Source organism: Trachypithecus francoisi, unplaced genomic scaffold (genome assembly GCF_009764315.1).
Source record: "Trachypithecus francoisi isolate TF-2019V2 unplaced genomic scaffold, Tfra_2.0 Lachesis_group12, whole genome shotgun sequence".
Taxonomy (NCBI): domain Eukaryota; kingdom Metazoa; phylum Chordata; class Mammalia; order Primates; family Cercopithecidae; genus Trachypithecus; species Trachypithecus francoisi.
Window position 1 is genome coordinate 99,565,589 of NW_022681457.1, and position 21,372 is coordinate 99,586,960.

The window sequence follows — 21,372 nt, forward strand, 5'->3', positions numbered from 1 at the left end:
TTGACCTCTCTATTTGGAGCCTGTCTATACTTATTTAAGAAACAATCCTATCAAGCATAGTTACTGGATTTCTCAGCTCAGGTAGATTAGAAATAGCAGATTAGAGGTGGGCTAGGTTTCTAGAGGTAAAGTACACCAGCAGAAGTTAGAAGTGAAAGCAAAGAGCCTAACAGAAGAAGATAAATTCTTTTTTTTTTTTTTTTTGAGACAGAGTTTTGCTTTTGTTGCCCAGGCTGGAGTGCCGTGGCGCTATCTCGGCTCACCGTGTAACCTCCGCCTCCCAGGTTCAAGTGATTCTCCTGCCTCAGTCTCCTGAGTAGCTGGGATTACAGGCATGCACCACTACGCCTGGATAATTTTGTATTTTTAGTAGAGACAGGGTTTCTCCATGTTGGTCACACTGGTCTTAAACTCCCGACCTCAGGTGATCTGCCCGCCTTGGTCTCCCAAAGTGCTGGGATTACAGGCGTGAGCCACTGCGCCCGGCCGAGAAATTCTTAAAACTGGACACAAGAACACAAAACGCTTGGGCTGCTCAGAGATTAGACCAACAACCCTCCATGGCTACACACCTTTTCTACATTATATGGCACGTTATAAGTGGGTATTCCTAGTGATGGTTCTGATTTTTTTTTTTAGAAAAAGTCTAAATATGTTTAGTGTTGTCTCAGAAGACAAAATATATTTTAGACAGATATTACTCATCACCTGAGTGATGAGTAAGCCTCAGCTATCTGGAAAATTCATGCAGGCGCCAGAGATCATTACTGAGTAATTCAAGCTAACTGCGTCATATGCTGGTTGTACCCTGCATGCCAATATCACCTAAGGGAAGCACCACGAAAGGGAAATTCGAATCTCACTAAGCACTCGCCCATTCATGTTAACCACGCTGGAACTGATCATCCTTAATAATACACAGATAAATCTATCAGGAGCATTTCCTTGCTTCCTGTGAAAGGAAGCACCGATTCCATGTGTCCCATGAAATTCAGCCAACTTCCAGAAGCTGGAGGAATATATATGGCCAAGCTATCTGGCCAGAGAGTAGACAGAAAATGGAGGCTGGGCACAGTGGCTCACACCTGTAATCGCACCCTTTGGAAGGCAAAGCCGGGCAGATCACTTGAGCTCAGGTGTTCAAGACCAGCCTGGGCAACACGGCGAAACCCCGTCTCTGCAAAAAATACAAAAAAAAAAAAAAAAAAAAATGAGCTGGTTATGGTAGCACACACTTGTGGTCCCAACTACTTGGGAGGCTGAGGTGGGAGGATTGCTTGAGCCCGGGAGTTTGAGGCTGCAATGAACTGTGATTGTGCCACTGCACTCCAGCCTGGATAACAGAATGAGACCCTGTCCTAAAAACAAAAAATAAAAGATACTTAAAAAGATGGGGAAAAGGAAGGGCAGGCACCAAAGCACGTTATAAGCTACTTTCCTAACTACACAAGTGGAATCTTAAACTGAGGTTCCCGGGAGTTGACTGGAGCCAGAGAAGACAGACCTATAGGAGCACCCAATTGGAGTCATCCTCTGTAGTAGCCTGTATGTCTGACATGGATCAGCTTTCAGGGGGCCCTTCTACTCCTTCTGGGGAAGGGCATCAGATGTGTGGTTCTCATGTACTGCTCAGTGCACTGCCATTCCCAGTTCTTTAAAAAAAAAAAAAATGTCTACAGAATCGGCCAGATGCTATGGCTCATGCCTGTAATACTAGCACTTTGGGAGGCCAAGGTAGGTGGATCACCTGAGGTCAGGAGTTCCAGACTAGCCTGGCCAACATGGTGAAACCCTGTCTCTACTAAATTAAAAAAAAAAAAAAAAGTTAGCTGGATGTGGTGGCAGGCACCTATAATCCCAGCTACTTGGGAGGCTGAGGCAGGAGAATCGCTTGAAACTGGGAGGCAGAGGTTGCAGTGAGCCGAGATTACGCCATTGTACTCCAGCCTGGGCGATAGAGCGAGACTCTGTCTCAAAATAAATAAAATAAAATAAAAATAAAATAAAATAAAATGTCTACAGAATTAAGCTGGTCCAGGAATGACAGGGCTTCCATTTATTTGTCTTTCAATTGTGGGAGAAAAAGGATTTCTATTGAGATACTGTCATTTTGACACACAATATTTCGATTAATCTTGAGATTAAAAATCCTGTGCTCCAAAAGTTTTAACATTTAATTATGCATTTAAACAGGTTTGCTTCTAAATCTCAAAATATGGAAAGGACCTCATGTGGCTAAATATTTTGATGACCAAGCCTTCTGGAAGGTAAGATTTTTCACCTATTAATGTGATAGATTTTGAGTGCGTGAACTTAAAAACATACCTGGGTATATATATTGACTTGCTGTTTTTGAGTAAAACGGAAACAAAAATGAAGTAAGGAACAGCAGGAGGAACTGGAGGAGGAACAAATCCATGATATGGGTGTGTTGGGGAGGATGGCGGGGAGGTGGCAAAGGTCACCATTTCCCTGATGCCTCAAATTCATTCACAGTCAGGAATGAGACAGCTACCACTGGCTGCACTTCCCCTTCCCATCTGCAGTCCTCAACGTAGCCAAATAGTTTGACATTCAGGTGGCAGAACCCCGCAAGGCAAGAGCAGGAAGAAACCTCAAGCCTTGGAGTCCAACCCCTTTTTTGACAGATGCTAAGAGTAGAGATATGACTTACCAAGATCTTACAGCTGGCTGGGTGCAGTGGCTCGCGCCTGTAATCCCAGCACTTTGGGAGGCCGAGGTGGGGCGATCACCTGAGGCCAGGAGTTTGAGACCAGCCTGGCCAACATGTTGAAACCCCATCTCTACTAAAAATACAAAAGTTAGCGGGGTGTGGTGGCACATGCCTGTAATTCCAGTTACTCGGGAGGCTGAGGCAGGAGAATCGCTTGAAATCAGGAGGCGGAGGCTGCAGTGAGCCAAGATCGCGCCACTGCACTCCAGCCTGGGTGACACGAGCTGACACTGTCTCAAAAAAAAAAAAAAAAAAATCTTACAGTGTGTGAGTATCCAGGCTGAGTCCTGAACACAGCTCTTGATAAATGATAACAGGCAGGCACAAAAAAATTTGTTGTACAGGAGTCTGAGATCACTTAGCAAAGGGACATAGAACTCAAACAACTCAGCAGCTGCTGAGGGTCCTGTGTTACATTGTAGTGTTTGTTGTTGAGACTGTGCTAGAAAGAAAGTAAAGAAGGTTGGGGCTCACTCCCTGTCCCCCTCCCACTCTTCTCCCTTTGACCTACACTCATAGTTCACGCAGCACTCTGATGTGTCCCCTTAGGCCATCCTCTAATCAATGCTGTGGGTAGACTAGACCAGCAGGGACCTGTATTGTCACAGCAAGTCCAGGCCAACAGAGGTCAGACTGCCGCCCGGTGTTGTACCTTTGTGAGTGGCAGAGCCAAGCCAGAACCCAGGCCTTCTGAGTCCCAGGCCAATGTTTGCCCCACCCAGCATCCAAGATGTCGCTCACTAAAGGGACAGAGAAGCAGCCTTATTATGGGCCTGGACACCTGTACCTGAGGGGTCAAGCAGAGAGAACCTGAGGAGAGACCCTGCCCCTTCTTTTCCTTCTCCTTCCTCTCCTTTCTCTTCTTCCGCTTCAAATAGCTTTTTGAGGTATAACTGGCAATCAATTGTACATGTTTAGGCCGGGTATGGTGGCTTATGCCTGTAATCCCAGCACTTTGGGAGGCCAAAGCGGGTGGATCACTTGCGATCAGGAGTTTGAGACCAGCCTGGGCAACATGGTGAGACTCTGTCTCCATTAAAAATATAAAAATCAGCCAGACGTGATGGCAGGCGTCTGTAATCCCGGCTACTCGGGAGGCTGAGGCAGGAGAATCACTTGAACCTGGGAAGCGAAGTTTGCAGTGAGCCCAAATCATGCCACTGCACTCCCGCCTGGGTGACAGAGCAAGACTTTGTCTCAAAAACAAAACAACTGCACATATTTAAAGTATATAATTTGATACATTTTAACGTATTTATACACCCAAGAGACCACCACCACCATCAAAACAAGGAGCACACTCATCACTTCCACACACTTCCTCCTGCTCCTTTGAAATTCCTCCCTCCCTATCCACCTGGTTCCACCCACAGGCAACCACTGAACTACTTTCTGTCACTGTAGATGGTTTGCTTTTTCTGTAATTTTTTTGTTTGAGACAGGGTCTCACTCTGTCACCCAGACTGTAGTACAGTGATGCCATCATGGCTCACTGTAGCCTCAACCTCCCCAGGTTCAGGTGATCCACCCCCCTCACCTCCTGAGTAGCTAGGACCACAGGTGTATGCCACCATGCCAGGCTAATTTTTGTATTTTTTTTTTTTTTTTTTGTAGAGATGGGGTTTCACCGTATTACCTAGGCTGGTCTCGAACTCCTGGGTTCAAGCAATCCTCCTACCTTGGCTTCTCAAAGTGCTGGGATTATAGGTGTGAGCCACTGTGCCCAGCCCTCTGTAATGTTATACAAAGGGAATCATGCAGCACATACTCCCCTTTGTCTGGCTTCTTTTGCTCAGCGTGATTACTCTAAGAATCATCCGTGTTGTTGCGTGTAACTGACTTGATCAGCTTCTCTATGCAGCTGTCAGCTCCTAGCTTCTCCCAACAGCCAATCTCTCTTTGTCCCCTGCAAGGATTCTTGCCTATTTAGCAGAATCAGGGTGCTGTATTGAAAGGACTCAGAAAATTGGTTTAATCTATTCATTCATTCCTCAAGTATATATTGAATAACTATTCTATACCAAGTACTAAGCTAATCAACCAAGGATACCACAAACAGGATAGATCTCCAGCTCAGTCACTTGAGTTGCAATAAGTATTTGCTGGATAGGTCAGGTTCAGTGGCCCACACGTGTAATCCCGGCACTTTGGGGATTACTGAGACAGGAGGATCTCTTGAGCCCAGGAGGCCAAGGCTGCAGAGAACCATGATCCTGCCACTGCACTCCAGCCTGGGTGACACAGTAAGACCCTGTCTCTGAAAAAAAATTTGCTGGATAAATTAAGGAAATCCGAGGAACCCTATCTAACACTAGCCACTGCAGCAACAGGTAAACTAGAAAGAGTGTGCATTTGGAATGAGGAAACCCGATGTTAGCCATCATTCTGTAATGTCATGTATTATGTAATGTAGAGTAAATGTATTGTATTACATTATGTAATGTATGTATTATGTAGTCAAGTTCCTCGACCTCTTTCACTGGTAAAATAAGAGTCGTAATCTTTGCAGTATCTAAAAAAGTGGGTTATTTTAAAGATCAAGTGAGGTAATAATGTCTGTAACAACATTCTGTAAAATACAAACCACCACATGAATGTGAAAGTTTATTACTAGGGATTTAGCCAACCACGAAGGAATGTGTGAGCATAAGAGCTATCATATTGCAAGCCTACAGCTTCTGATTTTGTGCTAGGTGCTTTTCCACATTACCTGATTTTATCCTCACAACAACCCTGCATAAAAATAAGTATCTCGCCCAGGTGAGGTGGCTCATGCCTATAATCCCAGCACTTTGGGAGCCTGAAGTGGGCAAATCACTTGAGGTCAGGAGTTTGCAACTAGCCTGGCCAATGTGGTGAAACCCTGTCTCTACTAAAAATACAAAACAAAAAAAAAGCCAGGCATGGTCGCGGATGCTTGCAATCCCAGCTACTTGGGAAGCTGAGGCAGGAGAATTGCTTGAGCCTGGGATGTGGAGATTGCAGTGAGCCGAGATTGTGCCACCGCACTCCAGCCTGGGTGACAGAGCAAGGCTCCATCTCAAAAAAAAAAAAAAAAAAGTAAGTATCTCAGTCTTGAAGATGATGAAACGGAGGCCTAGAGAGATTAAGCAACTTGCCCAAAATGACAGAACTAATGCATAGAAAAGAAGAAACTTGATGTCTTTTGGCTCCAAAGACACCCCACATATGTGTTGAGTACAGTTACTAGAGAAAAGTTATTCCACCCCCACCCCACCCCCAGAAATCTTCTGACTTGTTTTCTCGCGGTTGAGTAGGACCATTTATTCGGCAGTGTACCATTCTCAGCTTGCAGTTGAAAGCCAAATATCCATTAAAGAGGCAAGGATGCAAACTTGCAAAGCTGATAAATCCAGGGGTGATTTTTTAAAAAATTTGTATTTCTTTGCAAACCATCCAACAGGACATTTTAAATACTCTTACTGAATTTCATGGAACTGACTGCCAGGGTTGGAAGAACATTAAAGCCAGCTCAGCCACTGCTTCACACAGGCCAGACCACACCTGGCACTTCTAGGAGGGTGCACTCACCACTCCCCAAGGGCACCCATCTCATCCTCCGATGGTTTATTAAAATGCACTCATTCATTTGCTAATTCATTCCACTACATGTATTACCCAATTTGTGACACGGTGTGAAGTACCAGAGAGACAATTCTAATATTAGTTATGGGTCTCCAGGAGCCAGATATGCTAATCTCCTATCCTCCTGCAGTGGTCCTCACCAGATACTTATTTACAAAAATTCAGTTTGTTTATTATTTTATTATTATTTTTTTTTTTTTGAGACAAGAGTCTTGCTTTGTAGCTCAGGCTAGAATGTAATGGTGTGATCTCGGCTCACTGCAACCTCTGCCTCCCAGGTTCAAGCGATTCTTCTGCTTCAGCCTCCTGAGTAGCTGGGACTACAGGTGCCTGCCACCACGGCTAATTTTTGGAGTTTTAGTAGAGATGGGGTTTCACCACGTTGGCCAGGCTGAAGTGATCCGCCGGCCTCAGCCTCCCAAAGTGCTGGAATTACAGGCGACCGGCCGGAATTAGTTTTAAGAAGTGCATGTCAGTGAGCCCTTGTGCTTTGCTAAGCATGAAATAAAATCCATGGTTTATTAAACTAAAATAAAGAAGGGAAAGGTTTATTCTTTTAATGAAAGCAGAAGACACATGAAAGATTGTGTCATAAACTGAAGTTCTGGCTGGGCATGGTGGCTCACAACTATAATTCCAGCACTTTGGGAGCCTGAGGTGGGCAGATCACCTGAGGTCAGGAGTTTGAGACCAGCCTGGCCAATATGGTGAAACCACGTCTCTACCAAAAATATAAAAAATTAGCCAGGTGTGGTGGTGCGCGACTATAACCCCAGCTACTCAGGAGGCTGAGGCAGAAAAATCACTTGAACCCGGGAGGCAGAGGTTGCAGTGAGCTGAGATCGTGCCACTGCACTCCAGCCTGGGCGACAGAGCGAGACTCTGTTTCAAAAAAAAAAAAAAACAAAAAAAAACAAATAAATAAATATAAATAATGTAAAACGAAACAAGCAATCCTGGCAGTAGCTGCTGGAATGAGAGGCGGGAGAGGTCATAGGGAGGTCAGCGAGAACGGAGCATGGAGTTGCGTTGGATTTGGCTAAGCAGCAGGAAGTGCAAGGCATTCCAAGCAAGGGGCAGGGAACAGAAGCAGCAGGAGCAACCTGGCTAGGCATTGTGTGAAAAGGCTGAAAGGTGGCTAGAGCCACTTCAATTTCATCCTTGAGGCAAATAAATGGGAAACTCCCAAAGGTTTGAATGGGGAAGGGATGCCTACCATGAAAGTTTGAGAGTGAAGTAGAGTGATTGGATTGAGTGTAGGGCGGATTCTGAAGTAACTGCAATGTGCTGAAGATTATCCATTGACTTCTGAGTATTTGCAGTTTATTTTTAAAAATGATTTTATTGCCAAGAAATATAAACACTACTGTTTTGGTACAAAAACATAACAAAGTGTGTTAAGAGTCCCTCTTGCTGTTTTATGCAAAGTTTTAAAAACCTCTTGTTACAGTGGTATCACCCGTACTTCTGATTTCAAATAAATGTTCTAGAAACACAGTACGGGTCCAACAAATGCTTGTTCAACAACACAAGGAAAGCCAGCTTTTAAAGTAAAGTAGGAAAACAGGCCGGGTGCAGAGGCTCACATCTGTAATCCCAATACTTTGGGAGGCTGAGGTGGGCAGATCACTTGAGGTCAGGAGTTCAAGAACAGCTTGGCCAACATAGTGAAACCCTGTCTCTACTAAAAATGCAAAAATTAGCCAGGTGTGGTGGCGCACACCAGTAGTCCCAGATATTCAGGAGGCTGAGGCAGGAAAATGGCTTGAAATGGGGAGGCAGAAGTTGCAGAGCCAAGATTGTGCCACTGCACTCCAGCCTGGGGGACAGAGGGAGACACCATCTCAAAACAAAACAAAGCAAAGCAAAATCATACAAAAACATTAGCTGGGTGTGGTGGTGCACACCTGTAATCCCAGCTACTTGGGAAGCTGAGGCAGAATTACTTGAACCCCTGGGGGGAAGTTGCAGTGAGCTGAGATCGTGTCACTGCACTCCAGCCTGGGTGACAGAGGGAGACTCTGTCTCAAAAAATATATATATTTTAAAAAAAGAAGAAAAAGTAAAGTAGGAAAACACATCAGCAGCCTGCTAACAGACTCCCCTAGCCTTGCTGAGGGCCAGTGTTCTGGGAGGCAGATCTGAATTCTAGTCCTAGTTCACCCACTGGCAGGCTGGTGCCCTTGGATAGGTCACTTATCTGGGGCTGTTTCTTCCTCTATAAAATGAGATCAAATCCCATGTTCTACGAGTTTGTGTTCTGGAGTCAGACAGATCTGGGTTCTACCACTGCCAGCTCTGTGATCTTGTAGCTTCAGTCTCGTCATCTCTGACACGGAGATAACAGTAACTCTCTCACTGTGTTGTTAGGGTTTAAAGGAGATAATGTATGTGAAATGTTAGCAAACAAGTGTTAGCTACCCTGATTTCCGGTTTCAGAGTTCCGTGGTCCAAGTTTACGCCAATGCAGCGATGTTGTATGTTGGGCTGTGGTGTGGCAACACTTCAGCATTCACTGCATGCACAGCTTGCAGAAGAGAAGGCCAAAGGAGACCTAAGAAGGCTCTTCAAACACTTGAAAGACTGGCATGTAGGTCGAGCACGGTGGCTCAGGCCTGTGATCCCAGCAGTTTGGGAGGCTGAGACGGGTGGATCACCTCAGTTCAGGAGTTTGATGCCAGCCTGACCAACATGGTGAAACCCCATGTCTACTAAAAAATAAATACAAAAATTAGCTGGGCATGGTGGCGGGCGCCTGTAATCCCAGCTACTCGCGTGGCTGAGGCAGGAGAATTGCTTGAACCCGGGAAGCGGAGGTTGCAGTGAGCTAAGATTGTACTGCTGCACTCCAGCCTGAGAGACAAGAGTGGAACTCCATCTCAAACAAACAAACAAAACAAACAAAAACTGGCAAGCAGAAGAAAAAGATTTTTTCTCTACACTTCTCCAAAGAATTTAACTAGGCCCAGGGGAGGTGCAGTTTAACTTTCTAACAATCTCAACTGTCTGCCAAATGGAATGAGCTACTTCATACGGCAATAGTGAGTCCCCTGTCTTTGGAGGCATTCAAACAAAAGCCAGATGGCCATTTATCAACAATCCATGTAAAACACTAGATGAAATAAAACCTACCTATCTAAGATCTCTTCCAATTCAGATTTTATTAAAGAATTTCTAAGGTCTTTGTGATGAGACATTTAGGCTTAAGTTTCAAGAAATCAAGTCAAAATCAGTATGTGGGTTCATCTGCGATAAAAATGTTTGTTTTGCTTTTACAGTTTCCTCATTTGGCTGTTGGATTTTAAGAAAAAGCATCCAAGAAAAACAAGGCCTGTTCAAAAACAAGACAACTTCCTTTCACTGTTGCCTGCATTTGTACGTGAGAAACGCTCGTGACAGCAAAGTCTCCTTATGTACAATGAAACAAGGTCAGAGACAGATTTGATATTAAAAAATAAAAGACTAAAAACTTAGTTTAAGAGTCAATTTAATAAGTTTAAAATAAATGTTTAGTTTCATTAGGATGATGCTATCAATATTTTCTTGGTTACAGACACATTATTAAAGTTTTGGGTTAATTTTATTGACAATTCTTAAGATTCTTTCTCATGCTTAATAAAGTATGCTACCCAGTTAACTCTTGTCTACAAGAGCAAAGCAGATAGTACAAAACAGGAAATTACAAATCACTGATACTTAGTCCTTGTGGGAATCATGCTTTTATCCCAGCAGTTTTACAAGGTGGCTGGCATTCCCTGAGCATATTCTGAATTGCACTGTGGGGAAAGAGGTTGTGCTCAGTTGTAGGGTGGGGGGATGCACTGCCTGAGGATTAAAAAACCAGTTCTGTGACCGTGAGGAAGTTACTTAAATTTCCATGGTCTGGGTTCCCTCCTGTGTGAAAAGAGAAGGTGGACTTCAACCTCTAAGATCTTCTCCAATTTTCACATTTTATGAACTTTTGTAGAAAAAACATCAGGAGTTCATGTGGGATGACAGCAAGTTATTTCTTTGAGAAGAGTCTTGATCACCAGGCAATATTCACAGCATAGAGACTGTCAGATGACGATGCTAGCATGGAAAAGAGACCCACACATTTAAATCACCCAGCAAATATTCCGAAGGCTAATTGTAGCACATGTTATGAAAGACATTTCAAACTGTGGTTCTGAAGAGTGTATCCCATCTTGCAGAGGTGGGGAGCCTGTGGGGACAAGAGTTCCGAAGTGGAAGAGACAACGAGAGTTCCCAGTAGCTAATGTTTGTCATTCTGGTTGACCGTGCCGGTCTATTAGGCTAGTGGTTCAGTATACAGATGAAATGAAACATGGAACCCGGTTTATTATCAGAACAACTACAAAGAAATTATCCCCTGTGTAAGACCGGAGTGTCAAATCTCTCTCCTTTTCTCCTCTCTCCTTCAACGGTGGGTGTGGAGTGACTGTGCGTCCCACTAGAACCACGTGTCATGGCTGAGTCATATCCTCCTGCCCTTGGAATGGGAGGCACAGCGGAAGAGCTTCCCACGGAAGGGACGTGGGGAGCCTGGTGCCTGGACCATGGTGCTTCTCTCTTCCAACACGTCCACTCACCCCTTGGGAGACCCTCAAAAGCCACTTAAACACTACATATTCACAGAATTTTTGGTAAAAGTAAATACCAATTATAGTGAGGAAGAATTCTGACCATGAAATATTTTAAAAACTAAAAAATGTTTATATTTCATTTAACATTTGACACAGAAGAGACCACATCTGAATAAACACATTAAATCTTCAGAGCACTTTCATTGTGGTTTTGGACCTCAGATATGACAAATACTTATACTGACAAATCCATAATTTCTTTTGTAATTTCTTTTTATTTTTACAAATTATGCCATGATAAAATTTGACAAAAATTATTCATGTGAAAGTTTGCTTTAACGTTTTATAAGTTAATCAAGTGCATATCACAATAGATTTTTGGTTGTTGTTTAAATAGGGTGTTCTCATGATTTTAGTATTACACAACTTTAAGCTGAGACTACACTCAGAAATAAGTCTAGAAAACGGCATTACAGAAGGTTGGGAGTGAGCAGTAAAAAAACAAGCAAACCCAAGCAGGGCTGTTGTGCTGTGGGAAATCGGATGTTTTCACTGCCATAAGTCTTCAGTGCGGCCAAACTTAAAAACCAGCCCTCTGTGAATAAAACAAGAAATACCACATGACTCCCTGAATTTGAGAAAAGAATATGTGAGATTTCAAGAATGGTGTGAAACAAGCAACAAAGAAGTGATGAGTTGTAGAAGAAAGTTTGGTACCAAATGTATCAAAACAGAAACTGATCATTCTAAGGTAGTGAATTCTTCCATTATGTTCAACTGTGCTATTAACCACCATATTCCCAACAACCTTAACTTTCGAGTACTGAAGACACATGTGACTTTTAAAAAGTTAACCAGTGTTTACTATGTAACCATTATATGTCTAATTTTTTTTTTTTTTTTTTTTTTTTGAGATGGAGTCTCGCTCTGTCACCAGGCTGGAGTGCAATGGTGCGATCTCGGCTCACTGCAAGCTCCGTCCCCCAGGTTCACGCCATTCTCCTGCCTCTGCCTCCCAAGTAGCTGGGACTACAGGCGCCCGCCACCACGCCCAGCTAATTTTTTTTTTGTATTTTTAGCAGAGACAGGGTTTCACTGTGTTAGCCAGGATGGTCTCGATCTCCTGACCTTGTGATCCACCTGCCTCGGCCTCCCACAGTGCTGGGATTACAGGCGTGAGCCACTGTGCCCAGCCCTATAGGTCTGATTTTATCAAATTCATTCAACAAACTGTTTTGGTGCCAGGGCTATAAAATAAGATACAAAGCCACTGCCCTCAAATTGCTCTCATTCTTGCTAACGCGATGTGGTAAGCGTGGGGGTGGTTGGGGAAGGAGACTTACATACCAAGTATTAAGGGGGCACAGAAACACAGAATTCAGTTGCCCTGAATAAGTTAGAAAAGGATTTACAGAGGTGGTAATATTTGAGATGGGCTTTTGTGGAAAAACAGGAGTTTGAATGGGAGATTGGTAGGAACAAGACCTAGCGGGATGATGAAGGCAGGTGTTTTGGGGACAGGAAACAGTACATCAAAGGGGAAAGAGGCATAAAAAAGCATGGGGCTTCCAGAAAAGCCCAGGAGACTGGTATGACAGGAATTTGCCCTCACAGAGCTTAAGTCCAGGGCAAGCTTGTCCAGCCTGCAAAGTGCAGGCCACATGTGGCCCAGGACGGCTTTGAACGTGGCCCAACACAAATTTGTAAACGTTCTTAAAACATTATGAGATTTATTTTGTGATTTTTTTTTTAAAGCTCATCAGCTATTGTTGGTGTATTCTATGAGTGCCTCAAGACAATTCTTCCAATATGGCCCAGGGAAGCCAAAAAATTGGACACCCCTGGTCTAGGGTTTAGGTGAGGGAATGTCTACAGTTGTCCTCAAGGCTTCAATTTAAAAGGGGCAAGAGGGCAACTATATGCATAAAATGATAACTGAGGTGTTAACAGAACAAAGAAGAATCCACCATGGCCAGATTATGGTGTAGGAGATGAGGAGACAGGGAATGAACACAGCCAGGCTTTGGGAAGCCAACTGCCGAGGGTGGCAAATTACCCGCAGGTGCCTTAGATGAGCCAGAGTGCAGATGCCTGCCTGCATGCTCTATGGGGCAGCTGGCGCACAGTCCCAGGCACCAAATGAAATGGGGGCTATAAGCCAGACATGGTGGCTCACGCCTTTAATCCCAGCACTTTGGGTAGCCAAGGTGGGTGGATCGCTTGAGCCCAGGAGTTTGAGACCAGCCTGGGCAATATGGCAAAACCCTGTCTCTACAAAAAATACAAAAATTAGTCAGGCATGGTGGCATGTGCCTGTCATCCCAGATCTCTGCTCTTGTAGTTAATATCAGATCTACTGCTGTAACAAAAAAAAACTGAAGTTGGTTATTAGAGGCCTCTACTGTCCAAATAGCTTAAAAGAGACACTGTAACTTCAGAATACTCTTCACAAGCTATGAACTCCAATCTGAAGAGTTTCTCGGGCAAGAGCCAGGGACCAGTCTCTCCTACACTGTCAGATGGTCACCTCTGGTACTGACATCTGTCCACTCTGACTTCTGAAATAGTAATCCTATGCTGCTGCTCAGTACCATTCTGTTACGAATCAGAATGGCAGGTGTCCCCTCCAAATCTCATGTTGAAATGTGATCCCCAATGCTGGTGCTAAAGCCAAGTGGGAGGTGTTAGTTATGGGGGCAAATCTTTTTTTTTTTTTTTGAGATGAAGTCTCACTCTGTCACCCAGGCTGGAGTGCAGTGGCTCGATCTTGGCTCACTGCAACCTCCACCTCCCAGGTTCAAGCGATTCTCTTGCCTCAGCCTCCCAAGTAGCTGGAACTACAGGCGTGCACCACCATGCTCAGCCAATTTTTTTGTATTTTTAGTAGAGACAGGGTTTCACTATGTTGGCCAGGCTGGTCTTGAACTCCTGACCTCGTGATCCACCTGCCCTGGCCTCCCAAAGTGCTGGGATTACAGGCATGAGCCACCGTGCCTGGCCAAGGGGGCAAATCTTTCATGAATGGCAGGTTAGTGCCATCCCCTTGGTGATGAGTAAATTCTCACTGTTAGTTCACATGAGAGGTTGTTTAGAGGAGGCTGGTACCTCCTCTTCCTCCCTCTCTTGCTTCATGTGATATGCTGGCTCCCACTTTGCCTTCTGCCATGACTGGAAACTTCCTGAGGCCCTCACCAGAAGCAGATGCTGATGCTTCCTGTTCAGCCTGCACAACCATAAAGCTAAAATAAACCTTTTTTCTTTCTAAATTACCCAGCCTCAGGTACCCCTAAATAGCAATGCAAATGGACTAAAACAACAGGCAATCTGCTACAACCACTCTGCTGTGTCCATTACCTGGAGTTCAATTTGCTTATAGGATACAAGGTATAACCCAAAGAGGCTGTGCATCTTGTCACATCTAAGTTTACATTTTTCTTATTTCCAAACTGATTTTACAAAATGGCAAAAATGCCTGGTGATGGAATAGAATAGGTGTGAATACCAACTGGTGGCTCATTCTGAAGAGCAACTATTAGTATTTCAAGAGGGCTTCAGAAGACATGGGATTTTTGTTTCTTTTTTGGAGGTGGGTGGGAAGGGGAGGGGAAGGAAAAGTCCTGTAATATACATCAGATTCCTAGCCTTTTTTTGGATTAGCGACTTCTCTGAAAATCTGATGAAAGCCACAAACTCTTTCCAGAAATATGCAAAACACCAATTTCCTGCATATGGAAATGTCTGGTGAGTTCTCACCTTCAGAAGGTTACTGACAGAATAAAGGTTAAGAACTCCTGGCTAGGCACGGTGGTTCATGCCCATAATCCTAGCACTTTGGGAGGCCGAGGCGGGTGGATCACGAGGTCAGGAGATCAAGACCATCCTGGCTAACCCGGTGAAACCCTGTCTCTACTAAAAATACAAAAAATTAGCTGGGCAAAGTGGCAGGTGCCTGTAATCCCAGTTACTAGGGAGGCTGAGGCTGGAGAATCGCTTGAACCCAGCAGGCAAAGGTTGCAGGGAGCTGAGATCACATCACTGCACTCCAGCCTGGGTGACAGAGCGAGACTCCATCTTTTTTTTTTTTTAAAAAAAAAAGAACTCCTGATGCAGGCCGGGCACAGTGGCTCACACCTGTAATCCCAGAACTTTGGGAGACCAAGGTGGGCAGATCACAAGATCAGGAGATCAAGACCATCCTGGCCAACATGGTGAAACACTGTCTCTACTGAAAATACAAAAAAAAAATAGCCAGGCGTGGTGGTGTGCGCCTGTAGTCCCAGCTGCTTGGGAGGCTGAGGCAGGAGAATCGCTTGAACCCAGGAGGCAGAGGTTGCAGTGAGCTGAGATTGCGCCATTGCAGTCCAGCCTGGTGAGAGACTGAGACTCTGTCTCAAAAACAAACAAACAAACAAACAAACAAACAAAAACCAAAAAACACCAAAGCTCCTGATGCAGAGGATTAAGAGCTGTTGAGTTGTTTTGTTTGTGGGGTTTTTCGGCCAGTGACGGGGATGGGTTATGGGGGCTGGAGGGGGTGGCAGTGGTTGGAGGAACAGTATGGGTAAAGGGCAGGCCCTACATTTCTAGGAAAGATGAACATCAGAGACGATTATTGATAAAAGCCTTGAGGTTTTTAGAGGTTTTCATCATCTTTTCATTTGTAATTGAAAGGGAAGGATAAAAAATGGGCTTTTCCTCCACACCTCAATCTCACTCACAAATTCTACAATATCAAGGACAGAACTATAAAATATATCAGAAACCAAAATTTAAGGATAAATGGTTTTAGGCAGGCTTTCATTTAAAGCAACTGTTAGAGATCTAAGTTTAAAATGAACATCACCAGTGTTATGTAACTAAATCTTCATGAATCATACTCACTCATTAAAAGGGGGCGTGGTAGCAATCTTAAAAATTAATGTAAGCTCCTAAGGTTGGCAGCAAACCAACTTAACTACTTAAAATACCCTTCTCGGCCGGGCGCGGTGGCTCAAGCCTGTAATCCCAGCACTTTGGGAGGCCGAGACGGGCGGATCACGAGGTCAGGAGATCGAGACCATCCTGGCTAACACAGAGAAACCCCGTCTCTACTAAAAAATACAAAAAAAAACTAGCCGGACGACGTGGCGGGCGCCTGTGGTCCCAGCTACCCGGGAGGCTGAGGCAGGAGAATGGCGTGAACCCGGGAGGCGGAGCTTGCAGTGAGCTGAGATCCGGCCACAGCACTCCAGCCTGGGTGACAGAGCGAGACTCCGTCTCAAAAAAAAAAAAAAAAAAAAATACCCTTCTCAACCTTACTCTTCATGTTTTATGAAAATATCATGGGGGAGGAGTATTGGATGAGTAAGCAACTAAATATAGTAAATGATATAAAAAAGCTATTTTTTTTAAAAAAAAAAAAGGTAAGATTAAAGAATGCAAAACAAACTTACCCAAAAAAGATGAAGGCATTCTGGAAAAACACAGCAATTCCAGGGTATACTATGTCTTTTTCTGTAAAAAATAATTGCAGTGTTCAGAAGGTTATGATCTCAAAACATTTAGTTTCAGATATATTGGCAAATACCAGTTTTCCCACCTAGAAGAATTGATTTTTCTTGGAATCAGGGTTGGCTTGAGTATTAAAATGACATAATATGTGACAGAGTCTAGCATGGCTTTAGTAAATGATAGCTCCCTTCGTTCATTTAACAAATATTTACTGGGGGCAAACAGTATGCTGGCCCTATTTAATGCTGAGGATACTGCAATAAACAAAACAGGTACAATTTTTTTTGCCTTCATGGAACCAGAGAATATACTGAATAAAAAGAAGATAAAATAGTGCAGGAAAGGTAGAGAAGTGTAGTGTGACATTGGACACAGGTGGCCAGGAAGACCCCCCATGAGAAGGTGACACTGGAGTAAGGACACACAGGAAGTGAGGGCAGAAGCCATGCACACACCCTGAGGGAGCACGCCAATGTATTACAGGAACAGCCATGTAGGCACAAGAGGGAAGAGCAGGAAAAGGGCAAAGAAAGAGGGCAGCTGGGCGGGGGAGACCTGGCTGTCACAGTGAGGACTCTGATTTTTACTGAGTGAGATGAGAAGCCACTGGGTTGTGAGCAGAAAAGTGATCTGAGCTGACATATTTTAAGAGGATCCCTCTGGCTGCTGTGCTGAGGGTAGATTAAAGGAGGCAAGAGAGGAAACAGAAGCCAGTTAGGAGGCTCTTCCAGGAAATCAGGTAAGAAATTATGATGGATTGAACCAGGGTGGTAGCAATGGAGGATGGTAAATGGTGGTTCAACTCAGGATATATTTTACAGCACAGTCAACAGGATCTGCAGATAGACTGGATGTGGGGCATGGGAGGAAGACAAGTGTCATCTTTGACAGACCTTCACCATCTAGGGCTTTTGGCCTAAACACCTGGAAAGATAGAGTAGCCAGCCATTAACTAAGATTGGAAGGACTGCTGGAGCAACATTTTTTTCTGGCAGTATCTAGAAATGAAGTTGAAATTCTCATAAATTTCTACTGGAATTGTCAATGACTGCTCACTGACAGAGGCACAATAAATAGGTGAACTGTCAAAATTTTCTCATTTCAGAACAGCTTTGGTTAATCTGATTAACATAACAGATGGTTTGCATAGGTCTTCACTACCATTTCACGTTAAATAACCATTACCACTCCAATGGCTTCTAAAAATGTTATAAAGCCAACTTTATAAAATTACAGATCTGCCAATAATTCTCAAAACATAACCTTGCTCCAGAAGTTTTCAAGAAAATAGCCTAAAATTATGAGATAAAGACATTCCTGTTAAAAGGGGCTCTGTATTAATAGTTGTATCTGGGAAAGAGTTATCAGTAATTTCATTTTCTTCTTTTAGTTCTTTTACATTCTTAGTTTTCTATAATGAACAAGTATTATGCAATTCCCATGATTAAAAAGGTAATTTTTTTCCCTTTTTTTTCTTTGTTTTCTTTTTTGAGAGGGTCTCCCTCTGTTACCCAGGCTGCAGTGCAGTGGCATGATCGCAGCTCACTGCAACCTCTACCTCCCGGGTTCAAGAGATTCTCGTGCCTCAGCCTTCCAGGTAGCTGGGATTACAAGTGTGCGCCACCACGCCCAGTTAAGTTTTGTATTTTTAGTAGAGACAAGGTTTTGTCATGTTGGCCAGACTGGTCTCAAACTCCTGGTCTCAAGTGATCTGCTTGCCTCAGCCTCCCAAAGTGCTGGGATTACAGGCGTGAGCCACTGCACCCAACCACATTTTAAAATATATATATGGCTAGGTGTGGTGGCTTACTCCTGTAATCCCAGCACTTTGGGAGGCCAAGGCAGGTGGATCACCTGAGGTCAGGAGTTCAAGACCAGCCTGGCCAACATGGCAAAACCCTGTCTCTACTAAAAGTACAAAAATTAGCTGGGCATGGTGGCGGGTGCCTGTAATCCCAGCTACTTGGGAGGGTGAAGCAGGAGAATCGCTTGAACCTGGGAGGCGGAGGTTGCAGTGAGCTGAGATTGCATCACTGCACTCTAGCCTGGGCAACAAATTTATTTATAGATACATATAAAACAGATTTTATAGCAACAAAAGAACAATTTATAATATCATGTTAAATGCAACTGGGGGATAAAAATTATAATAACTAAAAACATAAGAAAAGAGAACAAAAGGAAATAAACCAAAATATTTAAGAGTGCTGAAATTATTACTTATTTTTCTTTTCTTTCTTTGCTTTTCTCTTTTTTTTTTTTTTTTGAGATGGAGTCTTGCTCTGTCGCCCAGGTTGGAGTGCAGTGGCGCGATCTTGGCTCACTGCAAGCTCCGCCTCCAGGGTTCACGCCATTCTCCTGCCTCAGCCTCCTGAGTAGCTGGGATTATAGGCGCCCGCCACCATGCCCGACTAATTTTTTGTATTTTTAGTAGAGACAGGGTTTCACCGTGTTAGCCAGGATGGTCTCAATCTCCTGACCTCGTGATCCGCCTGCCTCGGCCTCCCAAAGTGCTGGGACTACAGGCGTGAGCCACCGCGCCCGGCCTTTATTTTCTCTTTTTATGAGACAAGGTCTCACTTTGTCACCCAGGCTGGAGTACAGTGGCACGATCATGGCTCACTGCAATCTCCGCCTCCCAAGCTCGGGTGATCCTCTCACTTTAGTCTCCTGAGTAGCTGGGACCACAGGTGCACGCCACCATACTAGGCTAAATATTTATTATTTGTAGAGATGAGGTCTCCCTATGCTGTCCAAGCTGGTCTCAAAATCCTGGCCTCATGCAATACTCCCTCCTTGGCCTCCTGAAGTGCTGGGATTGCACTGCACCCACCCTCTTTTATTTTCTACAATTTTGGGAACATGATTTTAATAATAAATTACACAGGGCTAGGCCTAGGGGTTCACACCTGTAATTCCAGAACTTTGGGAAGCTGAGACAGGCAGATCACTTGAGCCCAGGAGTTTGAGACCAGCCTGGGCAACATGGTGAAGCCCCATCTCTACAAAAAATACAAAAAACCAGCAGGGCTTGGTGGCATGCGCCCATCGTCTCAGCTACTCAGGAGGCTGAGGTGGGGGGATTGCTTGAGCCTGGGAGGTGGAGGTTGCAGTGAGCTGAGATTGTGCCACTGCATTCCAGTCTGGGTGACAGAGCAAGACCCTGTCTCAAAAAATAAATAAATAAACAAATAAATAAATAATGCAAATATTTGGAAATATCTATTACTCCTGTCTATCAGATTAAATAATTTTAATAAAAATTTAGGAAACATTATTTTAATCTAAAAGTTACACTGTATTCAAGTAAGTGTTAAAATATAAGCTAAATAGGCCAGGCGTGGTGGCTCACGCCTGTAATCCCAGCACTTTGGGAGGCCGAGGCAGGCAGATCATGGTTAGGAGATCGAGACCATCCTGGCTAACACAGTGAAACCCCATTTCTACTAAAAATACAAAAAAAAGGCCGGGCGAGGTAGCTCAAGCCTGTAATCCCAGCACTTTGGGAGGCCGAGACGGGCGGATCACGAGGTCAGGAGATCGAGACCATCCTGGCTAACACGGTGAAACCCCGTCTCTACTAAAAAAAAAATACAAAAAAACTAGCTGGGCGACGTGGCGGGCGCCTGTAGTCCCAGCTACTTGGGAGGCTGAGGCAGGAGAATGGCGTAAACCCAGGAGGCGGGGCTTGCAGTGAGCTGAGATCCGGCCATTGCACTCCAGCCTGGGCGGCAGAGCGAGACTCCGTCTCAAAAAAAAAAAAAAAAAAATACAAAAAAAAATTAGCCAAGAATGGTGGCGGGCACCTGTAGTCCCAGCGACTCGGGAGGCTGAGGCAGGAGAATGGCGCGAACCTGGGAGGCGAAGCTTGCAGTGAGCCAAGATCGCACCACTGCACTCCAGCTTGGGTGACAGAGCGAGACTCTGTCTCAAAAAAAAAAAAAAAAAAAGAGCTAAATATATATAACCTGGTCCAGTTTTTATAAATCATTAATACTGTATTTTTATTATGACAGCCACAGCAATTTTACCTGGACCATTAAATGGGTTTTCTATTTTCCTACGGTCCCTCAAGGTGAAATTTCTCCCAGGGTCTAACAGTACACCTTTTCCTGAGCTTGCCTTAAACTGGCCTTATATAGCAGAAGTATATTAAATGTTAGTTTACTTTTTTGTCTAAAAGGAGATGACATCATATTACCAGGGAGGCTTAACTGAATAAATCTCCATTCTGGGATGTTAGAGCTTTGCACAGATATTCTGAAAGTCAGAACTTGTTAGGCCAAGCTTGAGGCCACGAGTTCAAGGCCAGACTTAGCAACACAGCAAGATCCCATCTCTACAAAAAATGAAAAAATTAGCTGCGTATGGTCGTGTGTGCCTGTGGCCCTAGCTACCTGGGAAGCTGAGGTGGGAGGATGGCTTGAGTCCAAGAGGTTGAGGCCACAGTGGGCCATGATCATGCCACTGTACTCCAGCCTGGGTGGCAATAAGACTCTTGTCTCTTCAAAAGAAACATCTGCTAACTAGATAGATAACATATATGTTCTGCTTTTGAGATTTTTGGAAGCCAAAGAGAAGCAGTGTTTAGAGCTGTCTCATCCCTTCTAGACTCTGGATAAGAAGAAAAAAGACTGAAGAAAGGAACACTAAAAATATACAAGACAAAACCAAACACTGTCAGTGAGGGGGAGAGGGTCCCCAGATATAAACGCATTGCTAGCAGTTGGCCCATCTATAGGAAAAAAGTTTTATTCTAAAATAACCAACTTTAATGCAAAATTCCAGTATTCCACTGAAGTAAGTTGTAACCTATGTTTTCTCTTACCTTTAGCAACATAACCTCCAAAAAGAATCCACATAGATGCAATCAGAGATCCAAAGGCCAACATGAAACCAATGAATAGCCAAATGCGAGCACCTTGAAAGAAATAATATTTTACCAGAACTGTTTCG

At 44.1% G+C, this 21,372-nt stretch overlaps 2 protein-coding genes across 15 annotated transcripts in view; one reads left to right on the top strand and one right to left on the bottom strand.

The window, feature by feature from the left end:
- The window catches only part of LOC117093095 (RH-like protein), a 70,455-nt gene extending 58,933 nt beyond the window's left edge, over nt 1-11,522 (top strand). For 6 of the 11 annotated variants that reach the window (XM_033227744.1, XM_033227745.1, XM_033227746.1 and 3 more), the window contains 2 exons: nt 2,194-2,267; nt 9,619-11,522. In XM_033227744.1, the coding sequence (XP_033083635.1) occupies nt 2,194-2,267; nt 9,619-9,645 (101 nt within the window). In that variant the 3' untranslated portion in view covers nt 9,646-11,522. The remainder of the gene's footprint in view (nt 1-2,193; nt 2,268-9,618) is intronic. The other 5 variants (XM_033227748.1, XM_033227749.1, XM_033227750.1 and 2 more) reach the window with 3 other exon arrangements.
- TMEM50A (transmembrane protein 50A) overlaps nt 9,811-21,372 on the bottom strand; it is a 29,484-nt gene continuing 17,922 nt past the window's right edge. For 3 of the 4 annotated variants that reach the window (XM_033227761.1, XM_033227760.1, XM_033227762.1), the window contains 3 exons: nt 21,245-21,337; nt 16,359-16,419; nt 9,811-11,521 (listed from right to left, as the gene is read on the bottom strand). In XM_033227761.1, the coding sequence (XP_033083652.1) occupies nt 11,476-11,521; nt 16,359-16,419; nt 21,245-21,337 (200 nt within the window). In that variant the 3' untranslated portion in view covers nt 9,811-11,475. The remainder of the gene's footprint in view (nt 11,522-16,358; nt 16,420-21,244; nt 21,338-21,372) is intronic. The other variant, XM_033227763.1, reaches the window with a different exon arrangement.